This window comes from Macaca mulatta, chromosome 3 (assembly GCF_049350105.2).
Source record: "Macaca mulatta isolate MMU2019108-1 chromosome 3, T2T-MMU8v2.0, whole genome shotgun sequence".
Lineage (NCBI taxonomy): Eukaryota > Metazoa > Chordata > Mammalia > Primates > Cercopithecidae > Macaca > Macaca mulatta.
In genome coordinates, this window is record NC_133408.1 from 171,091,802 (window position 1) to 171,112,032 (window position 20,231).

Genomic DNA, 20,231 nt, shown 5'->3' on the forward strand with positions numbered 1-20,231 from the left:
ATGTGCACTTAAAAAATTTCCCCCCAGCTTTACTAAGGTATAATTGACAAATAATTATATATATATTTATGGTTTACAATGTGATGTTTTGACGTATGAATACATTGTGAAATTATTGAATCGAGCTAATTAACATATCCCTCACCTCACATACTTAAGATTTTTTTGTGGTGAGAACATTTAAGATCTACTCTCTGAGCAATTTTCAGTTGTTATTACTGTAGTCACCATGCTGTGCAGTAGATCTCATTCTAGATGTAGAACAGTAGATAAGTTCTACAGTAGAACTTATTCTTCCTGTTTGACTGAAACTTTTTACCCTTTCATCAACAGCCACCCATTTCTCCCATCACCTTTTTAATTATAGGGCATAATGATGTCTTTTACTTGATCTAGGGTTAGTTTTATGGTATTTGGCAAAATGTTAATTGGAGCTTTCCAAATAATAGTAGACACTTATTAGCCCATTTTCTATTTAGAATATTAATATATAGATAACTTAGTATGTCTTACTTTTCTCTAAAAGATGTTAATACCAGTCAGCAGTATCTGCTTCCCAACCCTTTCCCAACATTCTCTTAAGAACTTTTTGTTTTAAGTAATATAAAGAAATATGGAACTAAAAGGCCATATGTTAGGTCAGTAGTTGTAGTTTGTCGTATTTTCTTCAAAAGTTATTCCAGTAGAGGACCTGAATGATGTATAGCTCTCTCTTGGTGGTAATTTAGCACAGATATTTATTTGGTTCAGGTAAATTGTTAGAATTTGACTTAAAAGAAAAAAAGCCTTTGAGTATTTTACATCTGTGTTCTATAGTGACATGTTTGAAAGATCTTGCTGTATTTAAAAAACAAGTTAATGCCTATACGGCACAATTTCTAAATTTAGTCAGCCTTCAATTATTCACGTAATGGAGGAGAATAGAAGCAAGGCTAACACAATGGCAGATCATCTCCAAGTTGTTTATTGACATGTAACTATAATAATTTTCATTTATAATGAATATAGCTTATTCATTTAAGTTTTGCTTAAAGCAAATTGAAGTAAGTTTGGTCATAAATTGTTAACAAGGAAAATAGCCCACATTTCTACTGTGTGGCAGGGGTTAAGTTTTAAGATCTGTTGTGGGTAATTCAGAGTACCAGCAAAGCTGAACTGATATCATTGGACTGCCTTCCTTCAGGTAAATTTTACTTTCTTAAGTTACTTTTTGTATAAAATGAGGATGTTAATGCTTTTTCTGTCTAATGGTAGGATAGGTAGCTATATTGGATATTTTCTTGAGTTCTGTTCTAGTTTGTGGATCTGGGGTTTTAATTTAAGAGAGCATTTATGGAAGAAATGATTTCATTTTGGATATCTCTTTTGTGCATTTTTATACTTACAATTTTAAAGCTTGTGTTTACATGCCTTCTTACATGTAGTATTTTAGGGACTATGATGGGAATTAGTGTAGAAGGAGAGTTGGCCTTAGAAAGAAGCTTGGTTTTAGATAAGACCTAGAGATAAAAGAAAAATTTAGTAACAGAGGTAAGTTATTAATTGGGAGACTGGATTCCCAAGGGCAAGTTACAGTTTGGAAAGGGAAACCTCAGCAGGAGACTGGATCAGAGGAAAGTAAACATAAAGTAGAATGGGATGAGGGTATTGGTTACAGATGGCTCGAAGGGTTTACATTTGGATTCATAGTCACAATAACAGCTGTATGAGGAAATCAGGGGTAGGTGAGGGCAAAAGGAGGTACAGGGTCTTGGAAGGATTCAGGGGGAGTCTTGGTTTTTGGTAAATGGAGGGATGTGGATTTTTGTAAAGGAGTCAGCTGCAGCCTGGATGATTGTGGAGACTTCAGAGAGTGGCTTTTGCTCTGGCTGGATGTGGCGTAAATTCTGAGCATGAAGTCTGAGTATTAAGTCCAGGAAGCCCTTTAGGAGAGCATGTGGAAAAGTGACATTTTGGAAGTGTACTATTAAGAGGAAAATTAATATAATAATAATAGATAACAGCTAACAATTATTGAACACTTAGTATGTGCCAGTTACTGTGCTAAGTATACTTATGTCATTAAATCTGTAGTAGAATAGTAGATGCACTATTTCAGAATAGTTAATCTTGAATTTTTGGGATCTCTCAGAACCTCTTTTTTTTTTTTTTTTTTTTTTTGAGATAGAGTTTTGCTCTTGTTGTCTAGGCTGGAGTGCAATGGCACGGTCTCGGCTCATGGCAACCTACTACCTCCCATGTTCAAGCAATTCTCCTGCCTCAGCCTCCCAAGTAGCCGGAATTACAGGCATGCGCCACCATGCCCGGCTAATTTTGTATTTTTAGTAGAGACAGAGTTTCTCCATGTTGGTCATACTGGTCTTGAACTCCCGACCTGAGGTGATCCGCCCGCCTTGGCCTCCCAAAGTGCTGGGATTACGGGTGTGAGCAGTGGCAGGGGCTTGCCGTGTTGCTCAGGTGGCACAATTAGAGCTCACTGCAACCTCCAGCTCCTGGGCTCAAGCCATGTTCCCACCTCAGCCTCCCTAGTAGCACACCACCACACCTGGCTAATTTTAAAAACAATTTTTTTCTAGAAACTGAGTCTTGCTGTCTTGCCCAGGCTGGCCTTTTTATGAAAAAAGGTGACACACAGGGATGTTGATTATATTCATGTCTGATTGTCCTGTGGGGAAAAGCTGAATCCTAGAAAACAAACTGCTAGCCTTGGGATATGTATTAGGAGTTTCTAGTTCTTTTATTTGATGAGGGAGGAGTCTTTTATTAGGGAACAAAAACATGTGCCTGGAGCTTTAATTCACTTTTAGATTTCTTATAGTATTCTATATGCATTATTAGTATTGTTAATGATATCAAAAATCACTGGCATTTGAAGTGAGTGGACATGATTCTGCTCATTTTTTACATTCCCTTTTAGTCTTGAAAATTAATTATATTGTTTATTCATCTGTAATATATGATGCCCTTTGGTGAGATAACTTCATGATTTACCTCCTTCCTCTAAAGGTATTCTTTAAAGGTATTAAAAATTATAACTAATTTTATTCTAGAAATATTTCTGTTGAACCATTGGGTAACAGAATAAATTTCACTGCAAGTGTTTTAAAAGGTTTTTGTTTTGTTTTGTTTTTTAAGAGACAGTGTCTTTCTCTGTTACCCAGGCTAGAATTTAGTAGTGTGGTCATAGCTCACTGTAACACTGGACTCCTGGGCTCAAGTGATCCTTCCATCTGGCCTCCCGAGTAGCCAGGACTACAGGCACATACTATCATGCCCAGCTGATTTTTAATTTTTTTTGTAGAGATAGGGTCTCAGTATGTTTCCAGGATGGTCTTGAACTCCTGGGCTCAAGTGATCCTCTTGCTTCCGCCTCCCAAAGTGTTGGGATTACAGACGCGAGCCACTGCACCAGGACCAATAAATGAATTCTTAATGAGACTTGGACCTGGAAATCTCTAATATTTTATGTCTGGTGACATATATAGACTATATTCTTGGTGCTTTTTGAGTTTAGAATCATATTTTATTCTGACTCTTATACTACTTGATGGTTATTGCTATGTGATTTACTAGATAAACTTTTAAATGACACTGCTGCATAAAGAAATAAACACTAAAACAATAATGATAATTTAATATTTGTTGTTAAAAAAAACTTTTTGAAATGTGTGTGGTTTACATACATAAACAAAGGCATATTAAATATCCCAGCAGTACTTCATACATTCTCATGACTGGTTGCTACTGCCTGTGTTCTTATTCACACAGCTTCCTTTATATCAGTGGTCCCCAACCTTTTTGACACCAGCAACCAGTTTTGTGGAAGACAATTTTTTTATGGATCCAGAAGTAGGGGCAGGGTGTGGCAGAGAGATGGTTTTGGGATGAAACTTTTCCACCTCAGATCATCAAGCATTCGATTCTCATAAGGAGTGTGCAACCTAGATCCCTTGCATGTGCAGTTCACAGTAGAGTTTGCACTCCTTTGAGAATCTAATGCCAGTGTTGATCTGACAGGAGGCAGAGCCCAGGCGGTAATGCTCCCTCATCCGCTGCTCACCTCCTGCTGTGTGGCCGGGTTCCTAACAGGCCATGGACCCATACAGGTTTGGGCCTGGGCGTTTGGGACCCCTGTTTTAGATGACAAAAATACATAAAAGTATCGTACCCCATATGTCTTCCTTATTCAGTCGGATATTGGAAATCATTAAGCCTGGTATCAGCTATTCTGGATATTCTATTTTGATGCTTCGTCAAAACTCTACAAGTGTTAGTTTCTTAAAGATAGTTGCATTATTGATTCTGAAACTGCATCAGTGAATCTATTGCTACATTAAAATTCACTGGTCTATCTTGGACTTTTTAGCCAGGTGTGATTTTGTAACATTCATTGGTTATTTAGAAAATAACCTGAATGATACAGATCTCCCAAATGTTGAAACACTTCATTATATAATATTTTAAAAATCACGTTTATTAATATCACAAGTAATCTCATTTTAAAAAATCTAAGCGTTGGGAATCAGTTAAGTTCACAGTGGTGGATACTTATCTTCCAAAATTCTAATTTTTCTCTTGAAAGTTTGGTTTTTATCCTTGACAGCAAATATCATTAATTATTTTCCTTGAAATGACATGTAAATGTTTGGCAAATACCCAAATCTAAACAATCATAGGTTGTCTGTTTTTCTTTCAAGAATAAAATGGCAACCCATGAAAAATAAATTGGTTTTTAAACTAACAACTTGAATAATTGTACAGGTCCTTTCCTTGAGATAACCATTGTGCTTTGGTATACAACAAAAATGCTTTATATGCAATTCTCATTTTGTCACACAGGATATTAAAAAGATGTGTACTTAATGATGGGAGTTTAATAAAATTTTCCATGCCATCGGTAAAATTTTTTTTTATTTTATATTTATTTATTTATTTTTATTGCCAGTGTATGGTGGTGAGGAGTACAGTGCAATTTGTACTTACTGAGCACTACTAGTACTGTTTGGTGCCATTAGTTTGGTACCCAGGTGCCAGAAATTTTATACACCATTGCTTTTGTGCCATTAGTGCAATGGTGCTATTATTAAAAGGCTAGAAAACTGTTTATTATGTTATTTTGAAAAATAGTTATTTTGAAAAGTAACTAGTGTTGTTACTAAAAAAAAAAAAATAGTTTTGACTACATGGGACCTCCGGAAAGACCATTGGGATTTTGATTGACATGATGTTAAATTTATAATTAATTGGAGAAAACTACACATTTACAACGTTGAGTTTTCCTATATAGGAACATAGTATGTTCTTTCATGTATTCAATTATTCACTACAATTTTATATTTTCTTATAAATATTGTGTATTTTAAGTTTATTCTGAGATATTTTCAGCTTTTTGCCATTATAAATAGGACTTAATTTTGAGTTATATTTTCTAATTGGTTATTGTAGGTATAGGAAAAGTTTATTTTTGTGTGTTTACCTTGTTTACAAATAAAAAGTTTTTCAATTGAATATATATATATATATATATATATATATATATATATGTTTTTTGTTTTTTTGTTTTTTGTTTTTTTTACATTGAGACAGTCTTACTCTGTTGCCCAGGCTGGAGTGCAGTGGTGCAATGGCAGCTCACTGCACCCTCTGCCTCCTGGGTTCAAGCGATTCTCTTTCCACAGCCTCCCGAGTAGCTGGGATTATAGGCGCATGCCACCATGCCTGGCTAATTTTTTCTATTTTTAGTAGAGACGGAGTTTCACTGTGTTGGCCAGGCTGGTTTTGAATTCCTGGCCTCAAGTGATCTCCTGCCTCAGCCTCCCAAAGTGCTGGGATTACAGGTGTGAGCTACTGCTCCTGGCTCTCTTGAATTTTTTTAGGTAGACAGGTCATCTTTAAATTACAATTCGTTTTTCTTAATTTGTTTGTTTGTTTGTTTCCTTATTGCGCTGGCTGAGACCTCTGATTAGTGTCGAATAGTAGAGATATTGGACTTGTTTGTCTTGTTCTGACTTGAATACTTAGTATTTTCCCATTAGGTTTAATTTTTAAGGTTTTTGATGCTTTTTAAAAAAATGTAGGTAAGGAAATTTTTTATTGCCTTATATTGCTTATACATTGAGGGTTTAAAAATAATAATGTATTAAAGTTATCAAATGTGTTTTTTCTTTTATTTTGTTAACGTGGTACATTATGTTAATACAGCTCCTATTATTTATTGAACTATCATCTTTCCATTCCTGGAGTGAGATCTATCTGGTTACAATGAAAATCTAATTGATTTTTTTTTGCAACTTTTCTCCTTTTAATTTGTATTTAAATATATATTCATAGCTGCAATTGGCCTTAAGTCTTTTTTCTTCTGATTTGGATTTCAGGGTTATGCCACTGATAAATAATTGAACTTTCAGTCTCTTTCAGTGTTCTGATGTAGGTTAAATTCTGAAGTAATTTTTTGCTGATTGTACATTTGGTAAAATTTACCTGTTAAATCATCTAATTCTGGTGGCATTTATTTGGGGGTAGACATATGAACATTTTTAATTTATCTTACAGTGTTTTTATTAACTAAGGAAATCTTATGTTGGCATGGGTCATCTGTTTCGTTTTACTGTTGTAGCCTTAGCACCATGCTAGTCATATAAAAGATGCCCAGAAAATTTGTTCAATGAATCCTTATAAGGTTGAATAGTGCTTTTACTTTGCTAAAGTTTTATTTGAACTGTGTTAATATTTTTCTTCTTCTTTTTGTTTCTTCTTCTTAAAGTTCCACTCTTGTCCTGGGGACCCAGCTTTAACTTTAGCATCTGGTATGTTGAACTTAGTGGCATTGATGATCCTGATGTAGTACAACCTTGTCTCAACTGGTATAGCAAGGTAGGACTGTATTTTAAATCCTGACTTTAATGGCTATAAAAGGAGAAATATGTCAATCTCTTATTCATTGAGAATAATTTAAAATATTCAAAATAATAATAACAGTTAGCTAACGTTTTATTAGGTACTTCCAGTCTGCCAGCTTTTAAGCGATCCTAATAACTCACTTTGTCATTATCACTCTATGAGACAGGTGCACTTACTATCCCCATTAGTTTATAGATGAAGAAATGAAGCACAGAGAGATTAAATAGTTTGCCTAGGATCACACAACTGTAAAGTGCTTGAGCCAGTGTATGAACTCAGGCAGTTTGGCTCCACAGTCTGCTTTTATATTATACCCATTTGACTCTGAATTTTGTTTTTTTTACTTGTATTCATATAAATACTTAAAACATAGTTTTTAGTGGGATAGTTTTGCAGTCTGATGGAAAATTTAAGATGTCGATGTGATTTAGACTCCTAAAGTAGTCAACAGGGTTAAAAAATATTGCTGTTTAATATAACTGTAATATATATTGTTACATGGTAGTTACGATAAATCTTTTTTAGAGGCCAAGAGTAAGTTATAGTTAATTAATTATAATTAAGTTATTAATAGTTAATTATAATGTGTAAGGATTAGATGTTTAATGACCTTTTATTAGTTAAGAAGTCAGCTATCAACTGATTTGTGTTTCAGATCTTATACATCTTCCTAAATACATTTTATTTTCTTGCCTCATTAAAGGGTAATGCCTATAAGTAAATCATTGTTGTTTGATTATCATGCAACATTGTTGTTTGATTATCATGTTGTTTGATTGGCATGTCATCTGTTTGTTTGAATAGTGGTATAGTTAGGAAATTTGACGTAGTCCCAGAACATACTCCTGAAGTTGAGATTTTTTAAAAAAAATCCTTTTTATAAGATTGTATTTTTGGCATCTGTCCTATTAGGGGAAATTTTTAATAAATTAAGTGCCTGCTTTTTGGATTCCAGTTAATTGAGATGTCTACTTTATAGCTGCTTAATAGATGAGGTAGTGCAGGCTTAGAAAACAATTAAATTGGGCCGGGCACAGTGGTTCTCACCTGTAATCCCAGCACTTTGGGAGACCGAGGTAGTGGATTGCCTGAGGTCAGGAGTTCGAGACCATCCTGACCAACATGGTGAAACCCCGTCTCTACTAAAAATACAAAAATTAGCTGGGCATGGTGGCATGTGTCTGTAAGCTCAGCTGCTTAGGAGGCTGAGGCAGGAGAATTGCTTGAACCCAGGAGGCAGAGGTTGCAGTGAGCTGAGATTACGCCACTGCACTCCAGCCTGGGAGAGAGAGCAATACCCTGTCTCAAAAAAAAAAAAAAAAAATTAAATTTAGTCTGTTTTTGATGATTTTTGAGTCATAACACATGTTTGTAAATTTGAAGTATCTGTATACTTGATACTTGTCATTCAAGTAATAGCTTAAAAACCAAAAATAGAAAGCATAATATAATTGTATGTGAATTATTTCATGTTTTTTGTGCTCTCAGTACCTGCATTGTAATGGGATTAATAGACACTATGGAGTTATAATTTTTACAATATTAAGTGGAGTTTAAGAAATAGGTGTTCTCCCTTTCTTCAAAGTTGAGACTCTGGAATTAGGTTTGGTTTAATAACTTTTGGCTACATACTTTGTAACCTTGGACAAGTTTGGAACAGGCCAAGTTTTAGTTTTGCTAGTTAAAAGAGCCAAATAATGATACCTAATGAATCAGGTTAGTACACTGCTTGGGACATAGTGTTAATAAATGCTCAGTGTAGATTAGTTATTTTTACTGTTGTTAACTGTTTCCTACAGTATCATCTAACCAAATCTCTTCTTTCCATACTTACTCTGTGTTCTAGTAGTACCGTGAACAGGAAGCTATTCGCCTTTGCCTAAAACACTTCAGACAACACAACTATACAGAAGCTTTTGAGTCACTGCAAAAGAAAACCAAGATTGCACTGGAACATCCCATGTTAACAGATATTCATGACAAGCTGGTGTTGAAGGGTGATTTTGATGCTTGTGAAGAGTTGATTGAAAAAGCTGTAAATGGTATGAAACTTTGATTGGTTATTAGGGTAAATTCAAGTACATACGGGAAACTTTCACGAAAAGAATATAGGCTTATGCCAGTTATTACTCTAATTTTTTTTCTTGTTTTTTTTTTTACTCAGTTAAAGATTGTTAGCTCTTTGGATTAGGGACTTCTTTCATGTAAAATAGATCCATGATGTAATGAGACTTTAAAAAATGAAATGTACTTGAACTCACATATAAATTTAAGTTGGCATCTTGGGAAACCGTGCACTTACAAATGATAGCATCAACTAGCATTAAACTGTATCAGAAATATTTTGATATTGATAGCCAATATTTATTAACAGTGTATTTTGAGAAGAGGGGGCTAGATAATAAAAAGTGTTATTAATAAGCAATTATATATAAGGAACAAGGAGATTTGTATTGAAAATAACTTCCTTATGGTGTAAATACTATATAATTGCCGATTTTCTTGTGTGACCTGTAATCTGGCTTTGAAAGAAATGTGAATAGTTGAACATCTATATTATCTCCCAGGGTATTGACTTTGGAGGGTAACGCTCATTTGGATATTTAAGGTCTGATGCGTTTTGTTATTTAAACTAAAAAGGGACTCTGTTGCTTATAGTATGACATTTTTTAAAAATCTTCCACAGTAACTTTCATAGTGACAAAGAACAGAATAGTTGTACAATACAAAACTTGTGGAATTGAATTTGGTGCATCTTTTATAGGAAGAAATAAGAAATAATACATTTTTCAGTGATTTGCTCTCATTTTCATTTTATCACAGTTATCATCTTTTACTAGGTATTCATATTTATTAGATATTGGGTAGCTAAAAAAAAACCAGACCTGCACTGCCTTCTTTGAGTTTGTAAATGTAAAGTTAACTTAAAATGAATTGCTTTGAGCTCCACTTTTTAAAATATGACAAATCTGCTTCTAAGCCTTGTACATTGTTATTGCTTACTTGATTGATGATGATACTTGCAAATAAATGATTGGTATGTTTGAAATTGAATATATTTTGGAGTATAAACAAAACACGTAACTAATCTCTTACCAGACTTTGAAAAGCTACCAATAAAAGTATATGTGTGTGTGTATATATATGTATGTCTGTGTATATATATATATGTATGTGTGCCATTTCTAGGAGTGAATTCTGTATTTTAGCCTCATAGGATGAGGGAGGCATAGGTAATTTTAGAGCTTTTTTGTTTGTTTCAGATATTTATCATAAGGCGTTTATTATTTTGTGAAGGGAAAGCAAAACAACAGGCACAGGCAACTCTATACAATTAATAAGCTAAAAACAGTTATATATTTTAAAGCTGTCTTTAGTGACGTACTCAGTTGGTTAAGATTAGCTGATAAAAATCTTGTGCAGTTTTAATATCTACAGAGACTTAACTTATCCTTTGGCTCCAGAAAGGAACCAAGTTTAGAAAAATTAGTAGTTGCTCAATTCTTGAAACAGCCACATCATAGTTTTTGTACTATGAATACTATGGGCTCTCTAAACTGGCCTGGAACACTGTTAGTTAATAAACATTCCTTTCAGGGTTGTTCAGTTTGCTTCTGACCTCATTGATGATGATTTGTTGGACAAATAAGGAAGTAAACAGTGCAGAGTTTTTTGGCTTCTGCTCTATTAAAAACATAGCAGAGAAGGACAAGAAGTTCCTGCCTGCTAAATAGGAAGATCTAGGGAATCAAAAGAATCTCTGTCAAGCTTCTTGTAATGGAGGATACAAAAGCTACTTTTAGTATTTTTAGTATATTACTTAGTATGATCTTTAAGTATTGTCTGTATTTTAAGAAAGCGTAAGGCTGTATTTATTTCTCTAATAGGCTTTTTATTTGTCTAGAAATATCACTGTATTTACATTTCATTTTATTATAGGTGATTTCAGAACCAATAATTGCTACTACCTCTTTGCCAATGCAGGATCCGGTGATGATAGGCAAAAGTAATCACCTAGGGACAGGAATGTTTTACTCAAACATGTAGAGATTGTACTGAAAACCTCCCTTTGCTGAGCTTATCTTTTTTTGCTATAGAAAGAGAATTTTTCTTTTGTGAGATAAGGGAAGGATAAAGTTTAATAAGGTAGTCATAAAGTTTCAACCTGAAATCTCTACCCTTCTCCCTCTGTCTTTCCCTGCTTCTTTCTTTTTTCTGTTATCCTGCTTTAAAACAAATCTCTCTACTCTTTTCTTTTGGATTGTGCAGTAGTTGTTAATTATAGGCATATCTTGGAGATATTGCAGGTTTGGTTCCAGACCACTGCAATGAAGTGAATGTCACAATAAAGCAAGTCACACAAATTTTATTTCCTTTCCCTATGCATATAAAAGTTATATTTCCACTTTACTGTAGCCTGTTAAGGTACGGTCGCATTATTTCTTTAAAAAAAAAAGCACATACCTTAACATAAAAATACTTTATTACTTAAAAAATGCTAATGATCATCTGAGCCTTCAGTGAGTTACAGTCTTTTTGCTGGTAAAGGGTCTTGCCTCAGTATTGATGGCTGCTGGCTGATAAGGATGGTGATTGCTAAAAGTTGGGGTGGCTGTGGCAGTTTCTTAAAATAAGACAAAAATGAAGTTTGCTGCATCAATGAGCTCTTCCTTTCACAAAAGATTTCTCTGTGTCATGCAATGCTGTCTGATTGCATTTGATCCACAGTAGAACTTCTTTCAAAATTAGAGTCAATCCTCTCAAACCCTGCTGCTGCTTTATCAGCTAAGTTTATGTAATATTCTAAATCCCTTGTTGTCATTTCAACAATGTTCACAGCATCTTCATCAGGAGTAGTTTCCTTCTCAAGAAACCACTTTATTTGCTCATTCATAAGAAGCAATTTCTCATCCATTCAGATTTTATCATGAGATTGTAGCAGTTCAGTCACATCTTCAGGTTCTACTTCTAATTCTAGTTCTCTTGGTGTTTCTACCACATCTGCAGTTAACTACTTCTTCTGAAGTCTTTAACCCTCTCCACATCATCCATGAGGTTGGAATCAACTTCTTCCAAACTCTTGTTAATGTTAATATTTTTATCTCTTCCCATGAATCATGAATGTTCTTAATGGCATCTAGAATGGTGAATCCTTTCCAGGTTTTCAATTTACTTTGCCCAGATCCATCAGAGGAATCACTATCTGTGGCAACTATCGCCTTACAAAATGTGTTTCTTAAATAACAAGACTTTCTTGAAAGTCTAAATGACTCCTTGATCCATAGGCAGCAAAATGGATATGTGTTAGCAGGGATAAAAACATTAATCTCCCTGTATTTCTCCATCAGAGCTCTTGGGTGACACGTACATTGTTAGTGAGCAGTAATATTTTGAAATACATCTTTTTTTTTTTTTTTTTTCTGAGCAGTAGGTCTCAACAGTGGGCATAAAATATTCAGTAAACCATTCTGTACACAGATGTACTGTCATCTAGGCTTTGTTATTCCATTTGTAGAGCACAGGCAGAGTAGATTCAGCTTAATTCTTAAGGGTCCTAGGATTTTTCAGAATAGTAAATGAGCATTGACTTCCACTTAAAGTCACTAGCTGCATTAAACCCTTACAAGAGAGTCACACTGTCCTTTGAAGCTTTGAAGCCAGGCATTGACTTCTGTCTAGCTGTGAAAGTCCTAGATGGCACCTTCTTCTAATAGAAGTCTATTGGAATGTTTTGTCTACATTGAAAATCTGTTTAGTATAGTTACCTTCATCAGTGATCTTAGCTGAATCTTCTAGATAGTAATAACTTGCTGCATCTTCTATAATACATCAACACTTGTGGCTTTACTTTGTACTTTTATGTTATAGAGATGGCTTCATTCTTTAAACTTCATGGACCAACCTCTGCTAGCTTCCAACTTTTCTTTTGCAGTTTTCTGACTTCTCTCAGCTTTCATACACTTGAAGAGAGTTAAGGCCATGCTTTAGATTAGGTTTTGGCTTAAGGAAGTGTTATGACTGGTTTAATTTATCCAGACCACTCTAACTTTCTCCATATTAATATGGAGAAATATGGAGTCTGTTTTGCTTTCATATCAGTCGTGGGTTCACTTGTAATTTCCTTCAAGAACTTTTCCTTCTCATGTACAACTTGGTCAACTTTAGTGCAAGAGGTCAACTTTCAGCCTATCTTGGCCTTTGACATGCCTTCCTCCCTAAGTTTAATTATTTCTAGTTTTTTATTTAAAGTGAGAGGTATGTGTTGAACACTTAAAGGCCAGTAAAGATATTAAGTGGCCTAATTTCAGTATTGTTGCATCTCAGGGAATAGGGAGGCTCAAAGAGAGGGAGAGAAATGGGGGAACTACTGGTTTATGGAGTAGTCAGAATACACACATTTATTAAGTTCCTTGTCTTATAAGGGTGTAGTTCATGGTGCCTCAAAACAATTACATTATTAACATCAAAGATCACTTATCATAGGTGACTGTAACAGATATTACAATAATGAAAAACGTTGAAACGTTGCGAGAATTACTGAAACGTGAGAGAGACGCAAAGTGAAGAAATTCTATTGGAAAAATGGCATCCATAGACTTCCTTCAATTTATAAAAAACACAGTACCTGTGAAGCGTGGTAAAGCAAAGCATTATAAAGGCATATGTATATTGAATTATCTTCATTGATTTTCTGTTTTTAATGCAATTTTGTATTCCTGTTACAAACCCTACTTGAAAATGGTGTCTTACTCTTTTCAGGTATTGTATTTGATCTGCCACATTTTTATGAAGTATTTTTGCATATATTTGTGTATGTAAGATATTGGTCTGCAGTTTTCTTATAATGTGCATGTCGTGTTTTGGTATCTTTTGGTGTGTTTGGGTAGTTCTAGCCTTTTAGAATGAGGCAGGAATCTAAAAGTGTTTGTGTAGAATGAGTAGTAGCTTGGTAGAATTTACTAGTGAAGGCAACTGGACCTGAAGTTACCTTTGTGTGGAGGTTTTTGTGTTATTTTGGCAGGGTCTCATTAGTTTTCGGACTTTGAAAATTTCCCATATACATTTAAATATATAAAATTTCCTCGGCCAGGCGCGGTGGCTCAAGCCTGTAATCCCAGCACTTTGGGAGGCCGAGATGGGCGGATCACGAGCTCAGGAGATCGAGACCATCCTGGCTAACACGGTGAAACCCCGTCTCTACTGAAAAATACAAAAAAAAACTAGACAGGCGTGGTGGTGGGCGCCTGTAGTCCCAGCTACTCGGGAGGCTGAGGCAGGAGAATGGTGTAAACCCAGGAAGCGGAGCTTGCAGTGAGCTGAGATCCGGCCACTGCACTCCAGCCTGGGCGACAGAGCGAGACTCCGTCTCAAATAAATAAATAAATAAATAAATAAAATTTCCTCTTCTTGTTCTTTAGTTGTGCTATGAAGTATTTTTACTTTTGTTCAGTTTAGTATTTTCATTATGAAATGAAATGGCTCTTTGGAAGAACCGTGGTTTTTAATTTACAAATTTGTGGAGGTTTACTAGTTGTTTTCTTTGTTAGTGATTTCTGGCATAATTGCATAGGGTCCAGAGTGCATATCCTGTGTGTTTCCACTCCTTTGAAATTTAATGAGACTTGCTGTGTAGCCCAGCTTATTCAATTTTTATAAACATATCATATGTATTTGAACAGAATGTGAATTCTGTAGTTGTTGGAGCAGTGTTGTATATCTGTTCAGTTGGTCAGAGTTGCTAATCATATTGCACAAATCTTTATCAATAAGAATTTTCTGATTCTCATTACTGAGAAAGATTTTAACACTTTCCACTATGATCATGGAATCGTATGTTTCCTATAGTTGGTCTAATTTAACTTTACATTTTGATGCCATGTTTTTAGTTGAAAACAAATTTTAAATTATTTTGAATTAAATCTTTTATTATGAAGTGCCTTTTTATCTCTACAAATATTTTTGCTTTCAGGTGTAAATTGTATTAAGATCTGTTTTCATTTCTTATTCGTATGGCATATCTTTTTTTGTTTGTTTTTTGAGACGGAGTCTCTCTCTGTCACCCAGGCTGGAGTGCAGTGGCTGGATCTCAGCTCACTGCAAGCTCCGCCTCCCGGGTTTACGCCATTCTCCTGCCTCAGCCTCCCGAGTAGCTGGGACTACAGGCGCCCACCACCTCGCCTGGCTAGTTTTTTTTTTGTATTTTTTAGTAGAGACGGGGTTTCATCGTGTTAGCCAGGATGATCTCGATCTCCTGACCTCGTGATCCACCCACCTTGGCCTCCCAAAGTGCTGGGATTATAGGCTTGAGCCACCGCGCCCGGCCCATATGGCATATCTTTTCCATCTTTTATTTTCAACCTTTATCCCTCTGAAGAGAAATATCTCTTATAAATTTTATTTAAATAAAACAAACCTATTTAAATAAAATTTTATTTTATTAATAAATCATTTGACTTATGATTAGTTTAGAAATTACAACAAGTATGCATGATTGCCTTAACAAAATTGATCAGTGTCTTTTTTCTTTTGAGACAGAGTCTTGCTCTGTCCCTCAGGCTGGAGTGCAGTGGTGCGATCTTGGCTCACTGCGAGCTCCGCCTCCAGGGTTCACACCATTCTCCTGCCTCAGCCTCCCGAGTAGCTGGGACTACAGGCACCCGCAACCACGCCTGGCTAATTTTTTGTATTTTTAGTAGAGACGGGAGTTCACCATGTTAGTCAGGATGGTCTCGATCTCCTGACCTCGTGATCCGCCCTCCTCGGCCTCCCAAAGTGCTGGGATTACAGGCGTGAGCCACCGCGCCCAGCCGATCAGTGCCTTTTCTCTCTTCCCATGTAGGATTTAGTAGACTTTCAGCTTCATATTCTCACCTTCTAATTCATTATTCTATTGTTGTCGATTGCTCTATTGTTGTCATTTATTTTGATACCATGTTCGAAGACCCTATAAAATATTAGTCTTATATAGCAATTGTTCATTAATTTTACCCAAATATTTACTGTTTTTTTCTCTTCATTATTGTTTGTGTCTTTAATCTTATATCTAAGATTATGTTCGTTCCCTGTGCCGTAAGCCCATCCTTTAGAATTTCTTCTATAATGCAATTCAACTCTCTCAGAATTGCTGACCTGAAAATTTTGTCTCCTTTCTAGGAGGGTATTTTTGCTAGATGTAGAATTCCAGATTGACACTGATTTTCTTGAAATATATTTTGAATATCATTTGACTGTTATTAATCAGCTTCCATTGTTTCTTTTGAGAGGTGTGCTGTCATTTTCAACTGCCATTTTTTAATGTAATCTTTTTCCCTCTGACTGTTTAAATATTTTATATTTGTTTTAGATTATTTTGTAATTACATTAACAAGGCTGTCCGAAACTCCAGTGTGGCAGCCCTGTTAACTATTGTCTGTTTTGGTTTTCTTTCAGTTAAATATATGTTGCCTTAGTCTATCATTTCTTTTATTTTCTCCTTTATCTTTTTTAACTGCATGTTTCTGTTTAATATTTTAAGCTTCTCTAAACCCTTTATCCCATTTCCACTACTATGTTATTTTTAGTGTCTCTTTCTTACACTTTGACCTTCAGTTCTGTGATATTTTCAATTTGTTCATTCCTCTTTTCTCTTGTCTCTGACAATTCAATTTTTGTTTCCTTTTGTTGTCTTACCGTTTCTTTTCCAACTATTTAGATGTCTACTTTCCAACTGCTTGTATCTCTAATCTGTACTCATGTTTCATAGAGAGAGTTGCTTTTTTTATTTGTGGAAAGGTATTTGGCTACTTTCATCTATTGCATGGCTATATTTTTTTGTTGAATCAGATTCATTGCTACTTTAAAAAATTCATTTCTTTTCCTTTTTATATTGTATAATTCTTGGGTTGATTCTTTTTTAACACTATTAATCTTTGAATGTGAATTTTTCCTATTTTTAGAAGCTTCTTTTGAGTTAGGAGGTAGGGTTGTGTTCCAGGATAGCAAGATTTTTCCTTTTTTCTCTTTAAGATTTTGTTTCTTAGTAATGCTCATAATGCAAAATCTCACTCTTTTTTAACCCTTTCCCAACTGCCAGACTCTTTTTCTGAAACATGGTTTTTTTTTTCATAATTTTTGCTCATTTATGCCTTTGTGCCTTTGTGTATGCTGTATTTTCTTTCCGATTACTTTCCTTTTCATATAGTTCAGTTCCAGTGCATTCTTCAAAGCCAACTCTTTCAAGGTATCTTCTTTCGTTATATTATCACTGAATCACTCCTTCCTCCTCTTAACTCGTATTTGTCTTGATGCTGTATTTCTCATTTTGTTCATAAAAGATTGTTAATTTTCTGTCAAGTATATTTCCAAACACTGTATCATTATCATCATCATCGTAAGTAACATATCTGAGAGCTTGATAATGTGCCATCTATTCTCCTAGACCTTTTACATGAATTTATTTTTCATGCTTACCTTCTAGGGTAAATATTGTTGTTATTTCCGTTTAATATATGAGAATGATTAATTTGCTTAAGATGGTATATCTAGTAAGTGACAGAGCTAAGATTTGAATTCAGGTAGTCTGGTGCCAAGATCCATACTCTTTATCTCTAAGCTTTACTATCTTAGTAAATATTTACTGGTTCAATGTCCTAATATTGATTATTATATTATTACTGGTATAATATTGGCCTTTTTTTTAGAATTTGGACAAACTGATGAAATTCGTTTCTTAAAAATTCTTTTTGATCTCATCATTCTTGAATGATCAAAAAAGATTTTATGGTCTATAAGTTATTTACCTATACATGCATTTTAAATTATTTCTTTTGTATATAATCTCTATTTTGGGGAAAAACCAAATTTGATAAAAGTTTGAATTTATCAAATATGAATACATATAACTAGGCAGCAGTACTATAATCTATGTGGATTTTTTGGGTTTTGTTTTCTTTTTAATTCTGGGCAAGAGATTTGAAATTTTTTTCCCTTTTGGTAAAAGCTTCCTAAGTCTCATTTTTAAATCATGTTGTGTGTGTGTAGGCAGGATTTCTGTGTTGCTCAGACTGGTTTTGAACTCCTGGCCTTGAATGATCCTCCTGCCTTAGCCTCCCAAAACACTGGAATTACAGGTCTCAGCCACTAGGCTGGGCCATCATGTGCTTTTTAAAGAGAGTATCCACTATTATTGGAGAAAAGAACTGCTTGTGCTCAATGAGGACTCTATGAAATATATTTAGTATAGTCATAATTATTGGAAAAAAAAGAAGTGATATTGGACCTGAGACTCTAGTTAAATAGTTTAAAAATTATTAACAACTAATTCTTAGTGTGCTTTCTCCTAGTGATATTTAAATTTCTTTTGTATAGTTTTAATTTTATCTGACTGTTCTGATCTCTTGCTTTAGATTTTTGTCAAAAATAGACTTACAGAAATATTAGCAACTGCCTGACTTCTTCTTTAAACAGAAATAATTTTTTGAACTCACATGGTTCACAGGCATCTTTAAATTTCTTATTTACTAATTTGTTTCTGAGATTTTCAAACATTGTAATGGATGTCATATTTTTATAGATGAGAATGTCATTATTGTTTCAATAGAGAGGCTGAGTTTTTTTGCTGAATTATATATCTAAAGCAAGCCTACCAAGGCAAAAGGCCTTATTGGCAAGAGTTTCCAAGAATTAGAAATAATAGGGAGCATGGAGATTATTTGGGATGTAGCAGTGTCAACTTTTTGTTTTTAGATTGTGAAAGTTGTAGGAAGTTCTTTTACATTAAAACAAGATACTAAATGCAATGCATTTTTTTTAACCTTTACCCTGCTTTAGTGTTTACAGTATTTATTGACTTTTTGCAAGAATTTTGAAAAGTCTCAAAGGGAAAGAAGAAAGGAAATTTGTGCCTGTAGGATGGAAGTTTCCAGTTAAAGCCAGCTGAAAAGTCTTGAAAGCTGAAAGGGTTGGTTACAACTGAGCTTCATAATTACCCAGGAAAGAAAGATTAGGGGGAATGCTCTAAATTGCTTAGTCTCTGGTGAATATATAAATCACAGAAAATAGTTTTACTTTTAAATTGAGCCACATGACAGAGTTTATAGTAAAAGTCACTTTATAAATTACGCTATTTGGGCGCATGTAAAAGCTAGGATTTGTAGCCTAAAAACTAAGGAAATGTTATTGTAGCACATAGCAAGAAGTCCAGAGGTAAGGTGGATTTCATGGTTGGTTGACTCAGTGATCATTTCTTTCTTTCACTCTGCTGTGTCATCATTATAGAATTGACTACATTCTTGTACTTCGATAAATTGGCTTTAATATTTGTATACATTACATGCAGATATTCCAGAAGTATAATAGTAGATTTTTCTTTTCTGTATGTCTCTTTAGAAGTAAGGGAAAATTGCCTAGAAGTCTCCCAGAAGATTCCTCATGTTTCATTAGCCAAAATTGGGTTCCATACCATTCTTAAACTAATCTTTGTTGAGGGCCACGGGAATAGGGCTTCATAATTATTTATGTTTGTATGTGGGGATGTATGTAGGGAGTTCAGTCTCCATACCATTACAGTAACTAGTGTAACAACTTAATAAGTAGATAATGAGTTTATCGATACAGCAGAATCAGGAGTAAGGAAAGCGTGGTAGAACTTTAGTACCAACTCCACCATTTAAGTAAGAGCTGTGTGGTTTTGGTTAAGTTTCTTACTTTTTTTAAATACACATTTCCGGGTTTATAAAATGGAGATGATAATGGGTATTTCATAGGATTGTTTTTAGAATTAAATGAGATGAGACAGCATAAATTCTAACATTTGGTAAGTGTTCCATAAGTATAGTTTTATTACTGCTGTTAGTACTTTTATCTTTATGTAGTTTTGTACTCAAAACCGTATAATAATGGAATTCACATGTTAAAGTTAGTGTTCCCTTTTCCTGTAAATGTATCAAGGACCTAGACCAAAATTGTTAGAGCTCTATTTTCTTCTCTAGTTCTCTTGGATATGGGTGGCAAAAAGAACTGGCACAAAGCACTGTTGGGGGAAAGAGATTGGGATGCAATGAATCCATGTCATTATAGGATGTAAAGATTAAGAATTTCATGGTTGAAATAAAGACAAGTGGTGGGAGGTCACAAAAAGAAATTAAAATATAATTCTCCTAATCTTAAATTATCCTTTTCCCAATTATATTTATAATAATGATATAAATGATTTTTTAAAGATATATAAGAGATTTTTTAAAGATATGTAAGGTATTTTTTCAATGAAGTAGCACATTTATACAGATTATTTATTTTTATTTTCTCCTGCTTCTATTTTGCAGCCTTAAATTGTCTTATGACTTTTTTTCCCC

General features: G+C 34.4%; 1 protein-coding gene across 13 annotated transcripts in view; it reads left to right on the plus strand.

Annotated features, from left to right (window-relative positions):
- MKLN1 (muskelin 1) overlaps positions 1 to 20,231 on the plus strand; it is a 389,751-nt gene that overhangs the window by 273,037 nt on the left and 96,483 nt on the right. For all 13 annotated transcript variants that reach the window (XR_013414653.1, XR_013414655.1, XR_013414654.1 and 10 more), the window contains 2 exon segments: positions 6,764 to 6,873; positions 8,750 to 8,942. Coding sequence is in view for 10 of the 13 variants with exons in the window: in XM_077994952.1 (XP_077851078.1) it covers positions 6,764 to 6,873; positions 8,750 to 8,942 (303 nt within the window). In the remaining 3 variants the exon portion in view is untranslated.